Below are 21,802 nucleotides of genomic sequence, written 5' to 3'. Positions count from 1 at the left end.
TTTTTTTTTTTTTATGCTTTGAAAGCCAGTTTTGTTGTTTTGGACCCCATAGACTTTCATTATATGGATAAAACAATTTATGTGTTTTATATTTTATTTTATTTTTTATTTTTTATTCTATTCTTCATGCTTTAAAAGCCAGTGTTATTGTTTTGGACCCCACTGACTTTCATTATATTTACAAAATAAATTGTGTGTGTGTTTCATATTTAATTTTATTTTATTCATTTTGTTTTGTTTTTTTATTCCCCATGCTTTGAAAGTCAGTGTTGTTGTTTTGGACCCAATTGACTTTAATTATATTTACAAAATAATTTGTGTGTGTGTGTGTGTGTGTGTGTGTGTGTGTGTGTTTCATATCATATTTTATTTTAATAACTTTTTTTCCCAATGCTTTGAAAGTCAGTGTTGTTGTTTTGGACCCTATTATTTACAAAAATATTTGTGTATGTGTTTCATATTTTAATTTATTTTGAAAGTCAATGTTGTTGTTTTGGACCCCATTGACTTTCATTATACATAATATATGGACACAAATATTTTCAAGTTTTTCAGTGTACCATCTGATAAACAAAGGTGTTTTTGTCTCCATATATTTTGTAGAAATTGTAAATTGGAATTGAAGTAAGCCAAATGCTAGCCAGCTAAACCCTAGGCGTTTTAATTGTAGTTATTCAGTTAAAACATTTGTTACCTGAGTCTGAATTATCTTTTTGAGACAGGACTATTTTTCTAGATGTGTATAGCTACTGTACATAGCCAACTCAGCATGAGTTCTGTGAAGCAGCTGCACCATAAGACCCACTGTGTCGGCTTTCCAATGTGTGATTAGAAACGCGGTCCCTCATGGAAGTCGTGCATATACGTTGATTGAGATTTACAAAGATTGAAGCTTTCACAAGCCTTTTATAGCAGTCTTGCATAGCCCCTCTGGTGCTGAAGCGTTGAGATGCTTCAGTCGAGCTAAATCTACACGTTCAGGCCAAATCCGTTACACAAATAGCTCTGATGGGAAAGAAACGCTTCGCTGAGGAGGCTCAGAGCTCTGTTCAAACACGAAGGTTAAGAGCCCTCACATTTCATCTAAAATGCAATCAGACAGGATGCCTCACTCAGAAATGACCATCGATTTTCAGCTAACAACTGTCTAATGCTTTTTGAAATCTGCCGTGTTCCGGAAATAGTCTAAGGCTAAGCTAATGCTTCCTTTGATCAGGCCGTTTGTTCGCCGGCTGTGTGATATTGTTAGCTAGCTAGCTAGCTAGAAGGTTGTCTCGTTTTGATTTATGTGTATTATTCTGTCGGACAGTAAAAACTCCATATGACATTTAAGTTCGGAGTGGAGAGGGATTTCAAAGGTCACCTCATGAGCACACATGCTGCGCTCTTGCCTTTAATATAGTTCCTAATCAGTTGTGCTATTCTGCTGTGTCTAGATTTTATCCGTAAAACATGTTTCATGCATTTTCTGATGAAAATGTTAGTGTGCAGATCTCCACCATGATGCTAGACTGTTGTGGGTGCTTGTTAGCGCATTGCTTTGTTAATCTGAATGGTTCTTAGTATGTTTTTAGATGATTGCAAAGTGGCAGAGCTTAATACTTTAGTATTAGGGGTTTGTTCAAATCACTAAAACACTAAAAATGAGCAGTGTTAATAGTGATGCTTACGTTAGCTATCTTCATGTACTTTCAGTCTCTTTCTCAATCTATCATCCCATCATTCTCCTACAGTATGTTGGAGACTTTCTGAGAGGCCTCCTCACGCAATCAAGAATGCTTTGAGTTTTCAACCCACACGCGCACACACACACGCGCGCGCGCAGGCACACACACACACACACACACACACACACTCTCATGCATTTGTGAACGTTAGCGAGATGCGAGCTAATAGAGCTGGGAGAGTTATGCAAACAGCGCGATTGTGTATGTGTGTATTGACTTGCACTTCACATGTGTGAATGTTTTATTATGCTTCTGTTTGAGTGGGTTTGCTGAATAATGCGACCACCGTGGAGACGATCTGTGTGTCCAAATGAAAGAGTTAAGGTTTGGCTGGTTAGCATGATCCCGTTAGCATCCGTAAACACAATTAAGCTGTAAGAAGTGTCTGTCTTCATTGATTAGAGTGTGTTTATCTGTGGAGATGTGTGTGTGTAAATGAATGTGTTGTCCTGTATCTCTGCTGGGATTCGAGGGGTCAGATTAGCCTCATGTCTAAGAGTTTGTGGGCCGCTTGACTCCACAGAGACACTACACTGAACGGATAAGAGTCAGTCAATTGTTGCCCTCAGCTTAGCCTAGCACGAACTTATCACCAGAGAATTTGTCCTTAGGACTGAGGTGTATGTGTGTGAGAGTTGTGTAAATTGACTGTCTAAATGTAAAAGTACCCCATGAAGAAATCTAAATTAGTGTTTATAGCTTTTGTTACACTTTCTATATGCTACTGTATTCCTTAACGCTGATTAAATGAATAAAATTCACTTTTAGCATACAGTATACTGGTAAGTTTTTGAAAAAGGCTCTTTTGTTTAAAATTTATTTGATTAAAATCAAATATTTTGAGTTGAATTTTAAATTTTTTTGTGTAATTTAATTAGAGCTGTTAAATGAATTTCAATTATTTGATTGCTAAAAAATCTGTTTTGCCATCACAAAAATAATTTTAAATTAAAAAATATTTTAAAATGAGTGCTTTAAAATCGATTAATCGCGATTAATCACATCAAAATAGGTATGTTTTTACATTTTTATATATATATATATATATATATATATATATATATATATATATATATATATATACACATATATACATACATACATACATACATACATACACACACACACACACACACACACACACACACACACACACACATACACATATACATGTATTTAAGAAATATATGTAGTATATATTTATATTTATGTATAATATAAATCAAATGGTATCAAATATATATGTGTGTGTGTGTGTGTGTGTGTGTGTGTGTGTGTGTGTGTGTGTGTGAGTGTGTGTGTGTGTGTGTGTGAGTGTGTGTAAATATATGTGACCCTGGACCACAAAAACAGTCTCAAGTAGCATGGGTATATTTGTAACAATAGGCAACAATACATTGTATGTGTCGAAATTATATGCCAAAACTCATTAGGATGTTAAGTAAAGATCATGTTCCATGAAGATATTTTGTAAATTTCCTACTGTAAATATATCAAAACTTAATTTTTGATTAATATGCATGGCTAAGAACCTTATTTGGACAACTTTAAAGGTGGTTTTCTCAATATTTAGATTTTTTGCACCCTCAGATTTCAGATTTTTAAATAATTGTATCTCCGCCAAATATTGTTCTATCCTAACAAACCATACATCTCCATTTAAAAAAATTGACCGTTTTGACTGTTTTTGTGGTCCAGGTTCACATATACATGTGTGTGTATTTATATATACAGTACATTTAAATATACATAGTCAACACACATATATTATGTAAACACAAATGTTTATTTTGGATGCAATTAATCATTAATATTCGTGATTAATCGATTTGACAGCGCTAATTTTAATTTACTTTAATTTAATTTTATTTTAAAATGTAATTTATTAAAACTGAATATTTAGCAGTCATTACTCCAGTATTTAGTGTCGCATGATCCTTCAAACATTCTTTAGATTTGATCTGTTCTGACCAAATTATGTCAATATATATATATATAAAAATACTCATCAAGTCAAATCTTTAAATAATTAGTGTTTTTGTTCATTTCCTGTACATATTCGACAGAAATGTATGATTACACACATAGGCGCGTATATGCACACGCAATCATGCTGTTTTTCTCTGATTTTTGGTGAGTGCAGATGGATTTGAGTCAGTGAGATTATTGCACTCTGTGTGTGTGTGTGTGTGTGTGTGTGTGTGTGTGTGTGTGTGTGTCTGAAGGGACGTGATCGATGGCTCTCATTGCAATGGGTGCAGTGTTCAGTATCTCGCATTAAAAATGAATGTGTGAGTGCGCGTGTATACAGTATGTGTGTAGGTGGCAGCCTGTCCCAGAGGTACCAGCTGTTTACGGCACACTCAAGGAGAGGGGTAGGGGGTCAATGCCTGGGCTGGTCGCTATGGAAACCGCGATGTGGATTTCATGAGTGTTTTGAGTGCGCGTGAACATCTGGATACAGTATTTGTACATGAGAGGCTTCAGGATGTCTTTAGTTTCAGCTCAGACGAATAGCACACTATGACTATGTGTTGTGTACTGCATTACAATTTTCCTCCCAAAAAAGCTTTTAGGGAGTTAGTGTGCACAGATTTTTATCAGTCTGTGTTTATTTTGATTAAAACATATTTACAGTTTACAGTGGGGTCGTTTTTTTTAGTTCTGTATTTTTTTTATTAAATGTACAGTAAAAACTGTGATATTGTGAAAAATTCAATTTAAAAAACTGTTTTCTTTTATGTTAAAATGTAATTGTTTTCCGTGATAGTAAAGCCATTACTTCAATAGTCAGTGTCACATGATCCTTCAAAAAATGATTCTAATATGCTGATTTAATGCTCAATTATTATTGTTTCTCAATTGTTAACAATGGGTCTTGTGATTGCCAATGCTGAAAACAGTTTTTGCCGCTTAATATTTGTGGGGAAATCATGATACATTTTTTTCCTCAGAATTCTTCACCCGGGGGCTGAAAACTTTTGAACAGAATGGAGATGTGTGCATTTTTCTTATTTTGCCTCAATCATATATATATATATATTTTTTTTCATTTAGTACTGCCCTTCAGATGCTACAGAAGATAGTTACATGTTTCCCAGAAGACAAAATAAGTTAAATCTACCCTGATCTTCAAATTTAAAAAGTTTTCACCCCCCTGGCTCTTAGTGCATGGTTTTCCTTCTGAAGCATCAGTGAGCGTTTGAACCTTCTGTAATAGTTGCACGAGTCCCTTAGTGTGAAAAGATGGATCTCACAATCATATGGGTTTTGTTGGAAAGGGTTTAAATACACAGAAATGCTGGAAAACCAAAGAATTTGTGGGACCTGAAGGTTTTTTCGGAAGAACAGCTGGCAGTTTAACTGTTCAGGACAAACAAGGGACTCATGAACATCAGTCACTAAACAAAAAAAATGCATTTTGTATGATCCCTCTTATTTTGGTAAAATAATTAACATTTTGCAGATTTTAAAAAGGGGGGTGTAAACTTTTGACCTCAACTGTAGAAATTTCAAAACCACGTAATTTATTTAAAACCGAAATCTTTTGTAAAATGTTCAAGATTTTTACATAGATTTTTGATCACTCTTTCATTTCTGGTCATAAAATTTACTAACCACAAACATTTGAATGGTGTACATGGTCATATTTTTGACAAAACTCAAATGCACTCTATCAGTTGCATATGCAATGTGTTGTTTAGTGTGATTATTATCATTTCATTGAGAAAGCAGATTAGATTTTGCAGTCTGGCTGTGAAGTGTCTAATTTAAGGTTTATGGGACTGTTATTCTACTTATTTTCCAGAAAATTAGATATCCTGGATATATCCATTATATTTTCTGATGTTCCCAACAACAGTAAACACTCTCTCTTCTATATTAGTCTGAGTTGCAAGACATTTATGAAGTACTAAATCCTGTTTTTAATCCAAAATCCATCATATTGTTAACTGTTACATCATTCCAAAACATTGGTCAATTTGCATAATGTTCAGACAGTTTTTTCCTGTCTAAGTCAGGCGTTCTTGGCCAGAACAAACTATAATGTTGATCAGACTGTATGCTGATAGTCAAGTCTGGCTAAACAAGAACAGGATTTCCCTTACCCTCAGTTTACCCTCATATTTTTCATTCTCCTTCTAACCCCTTGGATATATCTTCTCTCCACATGTTTCTGCTCTTAATCATTTACCTCAGACCCTACATCTCTTTGCTGACATTCTCGCTCTTGTTTACTCTCTAATAGCTCTCCATTCATCAGACAGGTGCCTGTGACAGTGAGGGTGTTCTGATGACTCTGAAAAAGAGTGCTAATGTGAGCATTTATTCTCAGTGTTCTGCTCTCCTAGCATACTGTAGTCTCCATGTTGATCCCAAGCACAGGTCTAAGATCAGCCGCTCGCTTGTAATTATACCGTCTTGGGTCTGGATTACAGCAGCAGAGGTTCTTTGGAGGTTACAAGCTTGACTTGAGAAGTGTTGTCTGTGAATAAGACAAGAATTTCGGTGCCAGCTCCGTCTTCTTTTCGTCTAAATGTCCTGTCTCCAGGCGATTCTTGGCCAGCATCAGAGCGAGTGGAAAATATCGAATTCAAGCCAGATAGAGATTAGCAGATAGCATCCTGGAAGCATTTTAAGCTGTGGAAGAATTACAGAGCTCAAGAGGAAATTAGGAGCTGGCGAGCACCCTGTCCTACCATGAGTTTGGGTTGAACCCAGAATTCCTCGCTAATCTAACTACAGTTGTCTTTTAAGCCAATTGGCTGTTATTAATACTTTAAGTTCACAAGTGCAAGTGGAGATTAATGGCGGTTGTGATGGATTTGAATGCTTTTTGGAGGAATGGTTTTTAGGCTGTCAACAGACACCATGACCAGTGTAGTATGATTCTCTAACAAATTACTCTTAAGAACTGGTTCTTTTTGGTCAATCACACACACAAAACAGACTAATCAGTGTATTTACTGACTGTTTATTCATGTGACATAGTTAAACATTGTTTTTATGTTTTGTAATGCTTGTTCATGAGTCCCTTGTTTGTTTTGAACAGTTAAAGTGTGCACTTTTCTTCACAAAAATCCTCTAGGTCCTGCAGATTCTTCAGTTCTCCAGCATCTTTTGCATATTTGAACCCTTTCCAGCAGTGGCTGAGATTTTGAGGTCCATCTTTTCACACTGAAGACAATTAAGAGACTCAAACACAACTATTAAAAAAAGCTTCAAACATTCACTGATGCTCCAGAAGGAAACGCAATACATTAAGAGCCGGGGGGTGAAAACTTTTGAACAAGATGAAAATGTCCAAATTTTTCTAATTTTGTTGAAATATCTTTTTCCCCATTTAGTACTGCCCTTCTGAAGTAAAAGACAATACTTATATGTTTCCCCGAAGACAAATTAAGTACAATTTACCTTGATCTTCAAATTGCACAAGTTTTCTCCCTCTGGTTCTTAATGCAATGTGTTGCTTCTGGAGCATTAGCATTAGTTTCTGTATAAACCCAATAATTTTTGCGATTTATTTATTTATTGGCAATATATGGCAACATTAACACATATTTCTATGTATAAACTATAAACAATCTAATACAAAGATTTACATTGAGGCAGTTTTAGTTCTGAATAAACACTGCCGCATAAATTAAACACCACCATGTTAGCTGTCAACTTGTATGCCGATTTTAGTTATCCAAAAAAAATAATTACTGAAAGAAAAGGTGACTTAAGTACCTAAAATGATCTTTGCACATATTACGTTGCTTGGTAGCTGTGAACAGCTGTTCTAAAAGAAAAAACAAAAGTCTGTGATTATTAATATTAATAAATGTAATCATTTATTGAACATTACTTCCTTTTATCATATTGCTGTTGCTGCAGCTTGCATCATGCCTAATAACTGTGATAAAAATCTGCAATGTATGATCTTGCTTATTGCTTTATATTCGATTCTATTGTAAACTAATCAAAAAAATGGTCTCAAATGAAAACTGCATTTCTCTATTCTGCAGTTAAACTCAAGTTTTAATTAGAAAAGGTTCAAACGCGCACACAAACACACACACAATCACAAGCTGCTCTCAGTAGGAGAACAGGCCTCATTGTGCTTCCCACTGTGCTGACTGACTAAAGCATGTGCTGGTCAACAGCTGCTCCAGTTGCCTGCCCGCTACCCCCATAACACCTTTATCCAGCTCACTTTTTCTGTCTGGAAGTCTCTCTATCAATCTCTTTCTGTCTCCATCTTCTCCTTTGACATCTTCCTGCCAAGTGTGCAGACGTGGACGTGCACCTGCGGCAGCTGTGTCACCCTGCAGTGCAGCTGTCCCCTCTCTGATCCGCTCCATCAGCGTTTGACACTGCTGCAGATCTTCATAATATAGTTAGTATTACTAGTACTATTGTTTGTACTAGGGTTAAAGGGATAGTTCACCCCAAAAAAATGAAAATCCTTTCATTTACTCATGTTGTTTCTAACATTCTTTCTTCTGTGAGAATAATGTTATTATTTTGAATAATGTCTAAGTGTTTTTATTTTGAATAATGTATAAGTGTTTTTAAGTTTCTGCAATGAAATTCAATGCTTCCAGTGTGTTGCTGATGACAACTTTATTTTATTTTTTATTTTTGGATGAACTGTCCTTTTCATAATTGTGCTACAGACAAGAACGATGTCTTAAATTTGCGATACGTTTGTCATAAAACCATTTAATTAAAATGATTTTCTAAAAAACTTTACACATAACACAAGCCTTCATAAAAAAAATTCTTTATGATTGTAGTTAATTTTGACTTGATAACAAACTGTCAAGTTTTTTCTTTCAAATTAGACCATCAGTAAGATTTTTTTTTTTATAAAAGTCTGCATTTAAACACAAATACAGAAAAAACAGTAATATTGTGAAATATTATTGCAATTTAAAATAGTCATTTTCTGTTTTAATATACTTAAATACTTTTTACTCTTTTTTTTAATACAAATGGTCCTTCAGAAAACTTTCTAATATTCAAATTTATTATCAGTGTTGAAAATTAATGTTAATGCTTAGTGTTTTGTTTTGTTTTTTGGAAGCTATAATACTTTTTTTCAGGATTTATTGATGAATAAAACATTAAAAAGAACAGGATTTATTTAAAATAGAAATCATTTGTAACAATATACACTACCGTTCAAAGTTTGGGGTCAGTACATTTTTTCTTGCTTTCTTTCTTTAAAAGAAATTAATACTTTTATTCAGCAAGGATGTGTTAAATTGATAAAAAGTGGTAGTAAAGGCTTATATTGTTAGAAATGATTTCTGTTTTGCATAAATGCTACTCTTTTTATTCATGAAAGAGTCCTGCAAAAAGTGTCCCAGGTTCCAGGTTTCTGAAGGATCATGTGACACTGAAGACTGGAGTAATTGGCTTTGAATCACAAAAATAAATTAGATTTTAAAGTATATTAAAATAGTAAACTGTTATTTTAAATTGCAATACTGTTTCATAGTATTACCTCTTTAAATAGAACTTTAAAAAGCAAGTGAAAAATTGAATCAAGTACACATTTAAATAAGAAATTTTATGAATTTAGCTTTAGTTTTGCTTAGCTGTAATAACCCTGTTAATTTTTGATTATTGCCTGACTAATGAGAATGAGAAATAATGAGAAACCCAAGCCATACAGTATCAAGGGGCCAGAATATCATAGAGACTTGGCGGTGGGTTCTTTTAAATTCTTAAATATACCCAAAATGCCCTAGCAACCACTTGAAACACCTTAGCAACTACATAGTAATGTCCTGGCAACTATCAAAACAGCCTTGCGTTTTGTAGAGGCTTACATTTTGTTCATAAAAAATCTAGTTAGTGTTACTCCAGAACAGGCATTTGGTGACCGTTGGCGTCAAGAAGGCATCATCTGGTATCTGTGAATCGAATGTTGTTGGATTGTTGGTCTGGCTCTAAGTCAGTGTTGTGTAACATTGAGACTTATTGCCATGTTGAACCAGCGTCGTATGGCCGGTGTTGCTTTGTGAGCGGAGCCCCTGGTGGGCTTGTTTGTCATCAGGCTGGGCGGCAGCGCTGATGTGCTGGACTCATTACTTTTGACCACCTGTTTGTCCTGGGGCAACGAGTGAGCGAAAAATAAAGAGAAGTGAGGGAGGGGGAGCTGGGTGAAAATGAAAAAGGGAACAGGACGGAGCCTTGTGGGACACCTCTCGGTTTTTGCCATGAAGTCGCAGCGTATGTATAAACGCAACTGTGAGTGCGTGTGCGATCACAGCCATGTGTCGGTGGATAGCGGGAGGTTGAATGCGTGTCTTTGTTTTGGAGCCGCCACGGCTGTGTGTCGCAGGGACAGGTGGATGGCCGCCCCCCGTCAAACCCCGCCGCTCACACACTAATGACATTTAACACGGCCATACAGCACACACACACGCTGCGGGAACCCTGCGTGTTTCTCCACCCCTCTCACTAAACGCACACTGTGTGCCCACTCATCCATCTTAAAACTGTCTCTCACTTCATCCTACCCTTTGACCCCGTCACGAATGTCAGAATAAAGAAAACACAATGACGGTAACCGTCAAAAAGCTTGATGCTGTGCCCGAATTCTTAATAGTGACTGGCACACTGGTCCTATTGGTCAAACGTTGTTATGGTTTTGTTCTTTTATTTGTATATGATATGAATGTTTAACCCTAAATAATAATTTTTTTTTTATTTTTTTTTTTTATATTAATTACATGCTTTTTGGCATAACATTTCGAGATGTTCTATAACGAAATTAGTCCAAACATATATATTTTTAAATGAATTTACGCACATGATTTATTTTTTATTTTATTTTGTTTTGTTTTGTTTTGTTTTGTTTTGTTTTGTTTTGTTTTATTTTATTTTATTTTATTTTATTTTATTTTATTTTATTTTATTTTATTTTATTTTATTTTATTTTATTTTATTTTATTTTTTATTTTATTTTATTTTATTTTATGTTTATTTTATTTTATGTTTATTTTATTTTATGTTTATTTTATTTTGTGCTTTGGAATGGCAATAATAATAAATTATAAATAATAATAACAATAATAATGATAATGATAATGATAATAATACATTTTGAACAGTAAGATTTTAAATGTTTTTAAAGAAGTCTCTTCTGCTCACCAAGCCTGCATTTGTTTGACCTAAAAAAAAATTATTATTTTAAATAATTATCTATTTAAATATTTTTATTCCTGTGATTTCAAAGCTGAATTTTTAGCTTCACATGATCCTTCAGAAATCTAATATTCTAATTCTAATATTCTCAAAAAAACATTTATTAATATTGTTTTTTTCTTTGATGAATAGATTGAATAGATTGATTAATAGAAAAGGTTCAAAAGAACAGCATTCATCCAAAATAGAAATATTTTGTAATATTATGAATGTCTTTGTCAAAGTACAGCAAAAACACTAACATTTTGAAATATTTTTATTATTAGAATAGACTGTTTTCTGTTATATGTATAAATATATAAATATAAATTTATTTTTTCAAAATTATTGCATCCTTGCTAAATAAAAGTATTAATTTCTATAATCCCCCTATTTCTATATCCCCCCCCCCCCCCCAAAAAAAATAAATTAATTAATTATATTGACTCCAAGCTTTTGAATGGTATAGTGTATAATGTTACAAAGGTTTTTATTATTATTATTATTTCAGATAAATGCTGATCTTTGGATTTTTCTATTCTTCAAAGAATCCTGAAAAAAAATAATGATAATAATAGTAGTTTTAAATATTGATAATAATAAAAATGTTTCTTGAACAGGAAATCAGCATATTAGAATGATTTCTGAAGGATCATGTGACACTGAAGACTGGAGTATTGATGCTAAAAATTCAGCATTAATAAATTGCATTTTACAGTATATTCAAATAGTAAACAGTTATTTTAAATAGTAAAAAAAAAAATCTAAATTGTACTGTTTTTCCTGTATTTTGGATCAAATAAATGCAGGCTTGGTGAGCAGAAGAGACATCTTTAAAAAAAAAAAAATCAAAAATCTTAGTGTTTAAAAACTTTTGACTGGTGGTGTATGTATTGTTAGTTATTTCTCTGCAACACACCTTACCAAATGTAACCATCCATTCATTTCACTCAAAACGCAGGGAAAAATGTTATTTGTCCCCAAATCCTCAATGGCTTCACACTATCCTGTTCTGCTTGTGTGTGTTAATACGATGCAGGTGCACCCAAAAAATCCCCTCAGCGACAAGGGAGGACATCACAGACTCCAGCGCTGGCAATGAAAGCAAACCCCTGAAAATACATGAATAGATAAAAGAGATATTACAAGCGCAGGCACAAATCACAGAGCTGTGGCCCGGTCATCACAGCGTCGCTATCCCAGCATGCCAAGTGGGCAGCAGAAGGCTGTGCGAGACGAGTGGAGAGGGGTTTTGTGGGTCAGCGGGCAAAGCAAGGCTCTAGTCTGTTGTGGTGGGCATTTGTGAGTGTGTATCTGGTTAGCACTTGTCTCTGAGGTATTACAGGAGTGTTTGATTGTCTAGGTGTGTGTGTGTGTGTGTGTGTGTGTGTGAGAGAGAGAGCATATGTTCAGACTGTTTGCCAGACACACACTGCTTGTTGAGTTTTGAGGAGTGACATGTTTGCTTTTTATAATGGTCAGTGAATTGAGTCTCACTCTGGAGACGAACTTGACACAGTCGCCATTATTTGAGTGTGTGTGTATGTGCACCTACTTAACTATACATTGAAGTCAAATTTATGACAAGAAGTGTACTAAATCAAACAATACCTATATTTGGGGACATCTGGGGAAGTCCTTGTTTGTGAAATCATAAATTAAGTGAGTATTTAGATAGCTGTAAGTTACTGTAAACTACTGTAAGCAAGCGTGTGTTGTATCAGTTACAAGCAGTTTGTACAGTGCTGTGCAAATATATAGAGAAAAAGATCTGAGGTCAGATACTGTATACACTACCAGTCACAGAGTAAGATTTTTAATGTTTTTAAAGAAGTCTCTTCTGCTCACCAAGCCTGCATTTATTTGATCCAAAGTACAGCAAAAACAGTACATTTTTGCAATATTTTTACTATTTAAAATAACTGCTTTTTATTTAAATATATTTTAAAATTTAATTTATTACTGTGATTTTAAAGCTGAATTTTTAGCATCATTACTCCAGTCTTCAGAAATATTTTTAATATGCTGGTTTGCTGTTCAAGAAATGTTTTTTATATTATTATTATTATTATTATTATCAATATTTAAAATAGTTGAGTACATTTTTTCCAGGATTCTTTCAGCATTTATCTGAAATAAAACAGCTTTTGTAACATTATATACTATACCATTCAAACGCTTGGAGTCAGTTTTATTTGGTAAAAAAAAAAAAACTAGAGAAATGTATACTTTTATTTAGCAAGGATACTTTAAATGGATCAAAAGTGATGATAAAGACATTTATAATGTTACAAAAGATTTCCGTTTCAGATAAATGCAGTTCTTCTGAACTTTCTGTTTATCAAAGAAACCTGTAAAAAAAATTCTACTCAGCTGTTTTCAACATAATCATAATAATAAATGTTTTCTGAGTAGCAAATCAGAAAATTAGAATGATTTCTGAAGGATCATGTAACACTGAAGACTGGAGTAATGATGCTAAATTCAGCTTTGAAATCACAGGAATAAATTACATTTTAAAACATATTCAAATATAAAACAGTCATTTTAAACGGAAAAACATTACAAAATTTGACTGTTTTGCTGTACTTTGGATCAAATAAATGCAGGCTTGAGCAGAAGAGACCTCTTTAAATAATATTAAAAATTGTACTGTTCAAAAACTTTTGACTGGTAGCGTATTTACTCCTGTATGTTTGAGCAGTTGAGTGTGTGTGTGTGTGTGTGTGTGTGTGTGTGTGTGTGTGTGTGTGTGTGTGTGTGTGTGTGTACTTTTTAGGTTCCCATGAGGAAACAAGCTTATAAATCAAACAGAATTAGGTGTTTTCAAAATCTAAAAATGCTGAATGTGGTTTTGTGTGAGGGGTAGTTTTAGAGTAAGGGGATAGAAAATACAGTTTGTACAGTATAAAACCCCTATGGACGTCTATGGAATGCCCCCCATAATGATAGTATACCATTGTGTGTGTGTTCATACCTAGTTGGACAGGTGCACTGGGCAACACAAAAGAGCACTGTGTTGACGCTATTCCTCTTAGTGGCAGTAGCACAGCTGCTTGTGTCCTGTTTCCTCTGTTCTGTCTGTTTCTGTTAGCACACACACACACACACACACACACAGAGAGTACAGGTTTTACCACTGAACACTCTAATGTTTGTCTTTGACTTTTGCATTTCAAAGAAAACATGAGTATACATGAACACAGACGTTCTTGTGCACATATACAACTGACACCATGAAAACCTGGCATTTGGATGGCCGTAGGCAATAACATCACAAATGAGATCTTAGATGTTTCTCAGAAACAACAAGATGAAATGGAGATTGTCAAGCAAAATTCTCTATTGTATCTACATTTCTTCCTACAGGGAGAAATGAAAATTCAGTCATCATTTACTCACACTCATGTCGATACAAACCTGTATGACTTTCTTTTTTCAGCGTTTCAGGTTAACACAAAATAAAGATATTCCGAAGATGCTAGTAACTACAAAGTTTCTGTTCCAGCTGACTTTCATTGTATTTTTGTCTATGCAATCAAACTCAGTGGGAGCCAAAACTGTCTTATCTTCTTAAAATACCAACTTTTTTGTTTCACAGAAGTCATACAAAATTAAGATAAGCAAATAATGGCTGAATTTTTACTTTTGGCTGTATTATCTCTTGAAGTCCCCTGATTTCTGGATGAAATTGACCTTGGTGTCTGAAACTATATGCTCCTATTTGCCATGATACCAAAGTCTGCAATAAAACATCTCAATTTGTTCCATTACCAAATTTCACTATAAAAGTGGAACTCATCATTTGACTCTTGACTGGTTTTATATCTCACTTTGTTCACTTTTTCTCTCCTCCTCCTTGTCCATCATAGTCTCAAGGGGAATCTATGACTTTCAAATGTTACCTGAATATAATATATCCATCGAAAGGATTATTAGAGCTTGTGTTGGCTAAATACGCTCAGTCTGTTCTTTCCTTTAAAATGTTCTTTCTTTGTTCTGCAGGTCACGCGGGTACCGATCGAGTCTTGTGAGCAGTATGGTACATGTGGAGAGTGCCTGAGCTCAGGAGATCCACACTGTGGCTGGTGTGTGCTGCATAACATGTAAGTTCAAATATAAGTTTATATTTACGCAGTCAATAGTAAAACACACATGATTTATATGTATTTGAAAACCACAGTCTCCAAAACTTAAATCATGTAGTGAAGTCTAGGAATGATCAGAGCAGAGCCCAGTGGTGCTCGGATGGCACAGAGGTTGTTTGCCCTCTGGTGGTTAACTAGTGTAACTGCATCCAGATGTTAAAATCTCACTGAATGCTGAATCCTCAGTAGCTTGTATGCTTTTAAATATTGAATGTAATGTTTCCAGAACAACAGGCAACCGACATTACTGCGTTCGTCATCTTTTAGTGGTTTTGTGCTGTTGTCTTCTCTCTTGTGTCCTGTCTCTGTAGGGGTGTGTAAACCCTTCGCTGCCATCATTACAGTAATGGCGGGCGTACCTCCCTTGGAAAAGTGCACTTAAAGTAATTTACATGACTCCCGACAGGACAGGGACAAATAATTGGCGAAGCAAGCGGTATTTGTTCGTCTCTGTTCAGCATGGGGCTGTTTTTTTTTTCCGTTGGCGTGCCGTTAGCGCGGCAGGATTACATTCCTCCATCAGTCCTCTGGGGCTTTCTGCTGTATTAAAGCTCATGTAATACAGACGCCATTCAAATCTCAAACATACCATGCTGTGTTGTGCCAGCAAGCTTATGTATTTATTAATTCACTAGCAAAAAGTACTGAAAGTATCAGGCTACTACCTTTTTTTTGTATTCTTGGAAATAATTATTTTAAAATGTATTTAATATTTGTTTATATTCTTAAATTACTTAAATACATATTTATTTTATTTTTATAGTTCTTTTGTTATATAATGTTTTGACTCTATATATTATAACTATATATCTTACAAGTTAAGCTGCATATTTTTTGGAGTATCAAATACCATGATATATATGTATAGTAAGCATTCAATACCATGACATATCAGATTCTCTCGTTTTCTCTGTCGCTCCATGTGTGCTTGTATTCCTCCCTCCCCACGGCAAGTGCTTTTTCACAGTCAGTGTTCTCTTAATGAAATTAACATCTCGCTCTCTCACTTGCTCTAATTTCAGCTCCACACTCATATTTGCTCATTTCTCACTCCTCACGGCCCCTATGGAGTCCATCCTTTCACATTTGATAGAGCGACAGACAGAGAGAGATTGCTGACACCTACTACAATGGTTTCAGTAGTCTTTTAGCTTCCCTTTTACTGCACAGTTTTTCTTCTTTTTTGCACATACTTTATAATAAAGATTTTGCAAATGGTGCTTTGCAGCACATGGTCATCATCGGACACCTTTTAAATCAAGAAGCATTTTAAAATTTTTAGTAGGATTCTTGAGGTGCTATATGAGATTAGAAAGGAGCCTCGATTATAAGGTCCTTTCATCAACATTAGTTTCTGGGATCATTAAAGCACACATGTATGGAAGCAATTTCCGCCACTGGAAAAAAAAAAAAAAAAAAAAGGTAATTGACTTTACAACTCACAATTCAGAATTTTTTTTCATAAAATTGTGAGATTTAAACTCGCAATTGAGAGTTTTAAAGTCAGAATTCTGAGAAATTAAGTCTTAATTGTGAGTTTAAAAACCATTTATAAAGCTATAAATAAAGTTATAAAACCATTTCTGAGGGGAGAGAAGACTAATATGTTCTAATATGTTACGACAATTGTGTGTTATAAAGTCACATTTGTGACATATAAACTTTCAATTCTGAGGAAAAAAAAGTCACAATTACGAGATATAAACTTACAATTCAGAGGAAAAAGTCACAATTGTGTGATATAAATGTGCAATTCTGAACAAAAAGTCACAATTGCAAGATATAAACGCAATTCTGAGAAAAAAGCCACAATTGCAAGATATAAACTTGCAATTCTAAGGAAAAAGTCACACTTGTGGGATATAAACTTGCAATTCTAAGGAAAAAGTCACACTTGTGGGATATAAACTTGCAATTCTGAGAAAAAAGTCACACTTTTGGGATATAAACTTGCAATTCTCAGAAAAAAAGTCACACTTTTGGGATATAAACTTGCAATTCTGAGAAAAAAAGTCACACTTTTGGGATATAAACTTGCAATTCTAAGGAAAAAGTCACACTTGTGGGATATAAACTTGCAATTCTGAGAAAAAAGTCACACTTTTGGGATATAAACTTGCAATTCTCAGAAAAAAAGTCACACTTTTGGGATATAAACTTGCAATTCTGAGAAAAAAGTCACACTTTTGGGATATAAACTTGCAATTCTGAGAAAAAAGTCACACTTTTGGGATATAAACTTGCAATTCTGAGAAAAAAGTCACACTTTTGGGATATAAACTTGCAATTCTGAGAAAAAAGTCACACTTTTGGGATATAAACTTGCAATTCTGAGAAAAAAGTCACACTTTTGGGATATAAACTTGCAATTCTGAGGAAAAAGTCACACTTTTGGGATATAAACTTGCAATTCTGAGAAAAAAGTCACACTTTTGGGATATAAACTTGCAATTCTGAGGAAAAAGTCACACTTGTGGGATATAAACTTGCAATTCTGAGAAAAAAGTCACAATTGCAAAATATAAACTTACAGTTCTGAGAAAAAAAGTCAATTGCGAGATATAAACTCACTAAAAAGTAAGAACTGCGTTATTTGAACTCGCAATTCTGAGAATAAAGTTCAGAATTGTAAACTCACTTGCATACTTATTTTACAGAACTATATTACACTGACTTAATTTCTCATTATTGCAAGTTTATATGTAAATTCTGAAAAAAAAAATCAGAATTGTGAGATTAAAAAATCACAAATATCTTTTTTATTTTTATTCAGTGGCAGACATGGGCTTCTATACTCAAGCAGATGGTTTAAGGAAAAAATAATCTTTAAAATGTTAAACATGTAAAACAAAATCTATTTTATATTAGGCAAGTATCTCAGACTTTTGTGAATGTGTGGCAATCTATATTGAGTAATTTTTTTAAAGAAGAACAGAATTTTTTGGATTAGAATATATTTGAAGTTATATTAACAAGTTAAACATTTAAAAGAAAAATGAGTTGATAGATTTAAAATTTGCAGTATTGGTCCAGTCTCGTTTAAGTCATTAGATGCTGTAGAAAGTTTCCAAAATTTGGCATCGGTAAGATTTTTGTTTCTTATGCTCACCAAAGCTGCATTTGTTTGATTAAAAAACACAGTAAAACTAATATTGTGAAATATTATTACAATTTTAAAAACCTCCATTCTAGTTTAATATGTTTTAAAATGTAATTTATTCCTGTGATTTCAAAAGCTGAATTTTCAGCATCATTACTAAAGACTCACATATCAGAAGATTCATCAGAAATCATTCTTATATGCTGATTTGCTGCTTAATAAACATTTCTTGTTATTATCAATGTTCAAAACAGTTTAATATGTTCATTTGCATTTTTTAGGGTTCCTTGATTAAAAAGTTCAAAAGAAGCAATTTATCTAATCAATTTAATGTTGCCTTCTTGAATGAATGTCAGTTCTTAAAAAAAGCTTTTTGAATGGTAGTGTATTTATTTATTGTATGTGTCTTGTTTTTTATACTGAGGACTTTATATGTAGAGAAACATTATCTGAGAGATGTCTCTTTTTATTCTTAACTCAGTTTAGAATAGTGTGATTTGCCAAAGTTCGTCTAATTACCAGCAGCTGCTGCACACCATGTGATTGAAAGAAGAAAAAAAAATGAGTGAGAGACTGAAAGCATGATAGTGTTAGAGTATATGAGGCATCACTTAAATCTGCCAGTGTTTAGACTATGAAGACAAACAGCATCTGTCTGTTATCTATCTGGCATAAGACCCAAAGACATCTCTCATTGGCCAGTTAACCTGCATACAGGACCCTAAAACTGGGAGGAGACAGAAAAGGCGGAGTGAGAGGAGCGAGCATAAAGTTTGCTGTCAGATTTAGGAGGACTAATCTCCGTGGCCCATGGAGAACACTAATCCAGGAGATGATCTGATTGGCTGAACTCCTTTGAGGTCAAAGGCTGTTTTAATATCAGTGATCCAGCAGGAGCTCAGCGGAGATCATTCCAACGAATCCATAATCGCTTTTAGGATTGAGCTCATTATAGAGAGAAAGAGGGAGGTGAGGTAGGGAATCTTAGCACCGATCAGTGTTTAAGGGCAATATGTAAGTGTATTTAACATTATGCAATACATGAGTGTTTGGTGTGTGTGTGTTTGTAAGCTCTTGGCTTGGGTCTTGTTTGCATGACTGTGGCGGCCGTTCTAGGAGGGAGACCATCTTCCCAGCAGGGTTCAGCGTTTGATCCGTGCTGTGAGGAAACATTCGCTCACTCTCTCTCTGATGTGCACGAACGGATATTCTTGATATGTTGGGCTAGCATACTATTTCGGCCATGTATACTGTATACTGTGCACAGTATGTCAATTTTCTTATGCATTGAATGCCCAGAGTACAATATGTGGGATGTTGTGTCCTGTAATGCAGTCCACTTGGCTTGACCTTCCAGTTGACAAATGAACCAAAAAAAGTATCAGCTGTGATTTTGATGGATTTTCATAATAATAATAATATAGATACAATATAGATGAGTATAGTCACATTGAAACTACACTGGATCAGTTGGATGTCATTGACATGTTCAAAAGAATGGCGTGCACTACTATGTAGTCGTTTAAACTCTCATTCAAGCAGTGTCATTATGGTTATAACAATCATGCGCTACTCATTACATGGCCACACCGTTTACTCCTCAGTCTTCTTATTGAACTCAGATGGTGCTGGTCTGTGTTCAGGTTATATGGGATTGGTGCTCAGCTAAATGAATTCCTAATTACATATTGATCTGGAGGAATGGAAGCAGATTCACCCTCACAGGCTGTTTATGAGTGAATTATTTCACCTGTTGGACAAATACTGGGGCTGTATGGAGATGAGAGATTGATTGCCACTGGTGTTGGGTTTTGGACTCTTCTCATATTGTCTCATCTCATCTCTCTAGCTGTCTTGCTGTGCTCCTTTGCCTTATGTCTTGTCACATCTGTTCTCCTTTTTTTCTTCTCTCATCTCATTTCCTCATGTCCCACCTCATCTCCTTTCTTTATACTCAGCTAGTCCGGACTATTGTCATTTCTTTTTGTCTATATTCCTTACGTCCCGACCCTTTTCATCTCATCTCAACCCTTCTCCTTTTGTCTCATCTCATCTCATCTCATCTCATCTCAACCATTCACTTACCTTATCACATCCTGACTCTTGTTTTTTCTTCTCATCCGAATTCTTTTTCAATTTTCATTTGTTCTCGACCCTTTGCTGTTCATCTTGACTCTACTCTTCCTCTCATCTCCTCCTCTTGCCTGTATTTGTCCCATGCCAACCCCTCACATATTTGTCATTTCATCTCGACCCTTTTCTTTTCGTCTCATCTCATCTCAGCTTTTCTTTTCTTGTCTCAGCTCAAGATTTATCTATTCATCTCATCTCAACTTTTCTCTTTTTCATCTCATCTCAAGGCTTTTTTTTCTCATCCTATCTCAACGTTTTCTCTTTTTTTGTCTAATCTTAAAACTTCTCTTTTCGTCTCACATCTCAACTTTTCTTTTTCATCTCAGCTCAAGACTTCTCTTTTTGTGTCATATCAACTTTTCTCTTTTTCATCTCACCTCTAGACTTCTCTTTTTCTATCATCTCATCTTTTCTCTTTCATTCTCACCTCTAGACTTCTCTTTTTCTATCATCTCATCTTTTCTCTTTCATTCTCACCTCTAGACTTCTCTTTTTCTGTCATCTCATCTTTTCTCTTTCCTTCTCACCTCTAGACTTCTCTTTTTCTGTCATTTCATCTTTTCTCTTTCCTTCTCACCTCTAGACTTCTCTTTTTGTCCCATCTCAGCTCTTCTCTTTTTCATCTCATCTTGAGACTTCTCTTTTCTTCTCATCTCAACTTTTCACTTCCCGTCTTACCTCAAAGCTTTTTTCATCTCATCTCAACTTTATTTTTTCATACCAGCTCGAGACTTCACTTTTTGTCTCATCTCAACTTTTCTCTTTTTCATCTCATCTTGAGACTTCTCTTTTCTTATCTCAACTTTTCTCTTTTTTCATCTCACCTCGAGACTTCTCTTTTCATCTCATGTCAGCTTTTTTCTTTCCGTCTCACCTCAAGACTTCACTTTTTGTCTCATCTCAACTTTTCTCTTTCCGCCTTTTCTCATCTCGTCTCATCTTTTTCATCTCTTTCTCGTCTCATGTCTTCTCATATACTGCTGTGTTGCTTTATGACTTGCCTGCTTTTTTGTGCCTTGTCTGTATCTTGTCTCACCTTGTCTGTTCATTTAATTCTCATCTCATTCTTGTCTCCTCTTCTCTTCTCATCTCCTGTCTTTTAGTCTTTTGCCCCTTTTCCTCTCCTCTTGTCTCATCTTTACTCATATCATTGTGACTTTTCTATTCTCTTCTCCATCTCATCTGAACCCTCCTGGGGAGAAGTTCACAACATTCACAAAGCCTTGTTCTCAGCTTTATTTTAAAAAAGGGAGTCTCATTCATCTGTAAAACGTCCCGTTTACTCCTCCCTCAGAGATTTGCTCAATCGGGTGTCTCGCCACACACCTCGTGGGATGTTTTGGGGATGCTGGTAAGAAAGCAGGAAAGAAACAAGAGAAAAATCTTCTCCTGTCATCTGTCTCCTCTCGTCAGGGCTGAGTGTGTGTGTTGAGTGTGTAAGGAGAAGAAAAGACACTGTAATTGCCTGTCTGGTGCACAGGGCTAAAAGCAGACGGTAGAATAGAACCCAA

General features: G+C 34.8%; 1 protein-coding gene across 1 annotated transcript in view; it reads left to right on the top strand.

Annotated features, from left to right (window-relative positions):
* Positions 1-21,802, top strand: part of plxna2 (plexin A2) — a 197,790-nt gene that overhangs the window by 82,100 nt on the left and 93,888 nt on the right. Inside the window, exon 4 of the mRNA XM_073823770.1 lies at positions 14,916-15,016. Coding sequence (XP_073679871.1) covers positions 14,916-15,016 — 101 coding nt within the window. The remainder of the gene's footprint in view (positions 1-14,915; positions 15,017-21,802) is intronic.

This window comes from Garra rufa, chromosome 18, assembly GCF_049309525.1.
Source record: "Garra rufa chromosome 18, GarRuf1.0, whole genome shotgun sequence".
NCBI classification, from domain to species: domain Eukaryota; kingdom Metazoa; phylum Chordata; class Actinopteri; order Cypriniformes; family Cyprinidae; genus Garra; species Garra rufa.
This window is presented reverse-complemented; position numbering and strand designations above follow the sequence as displayed.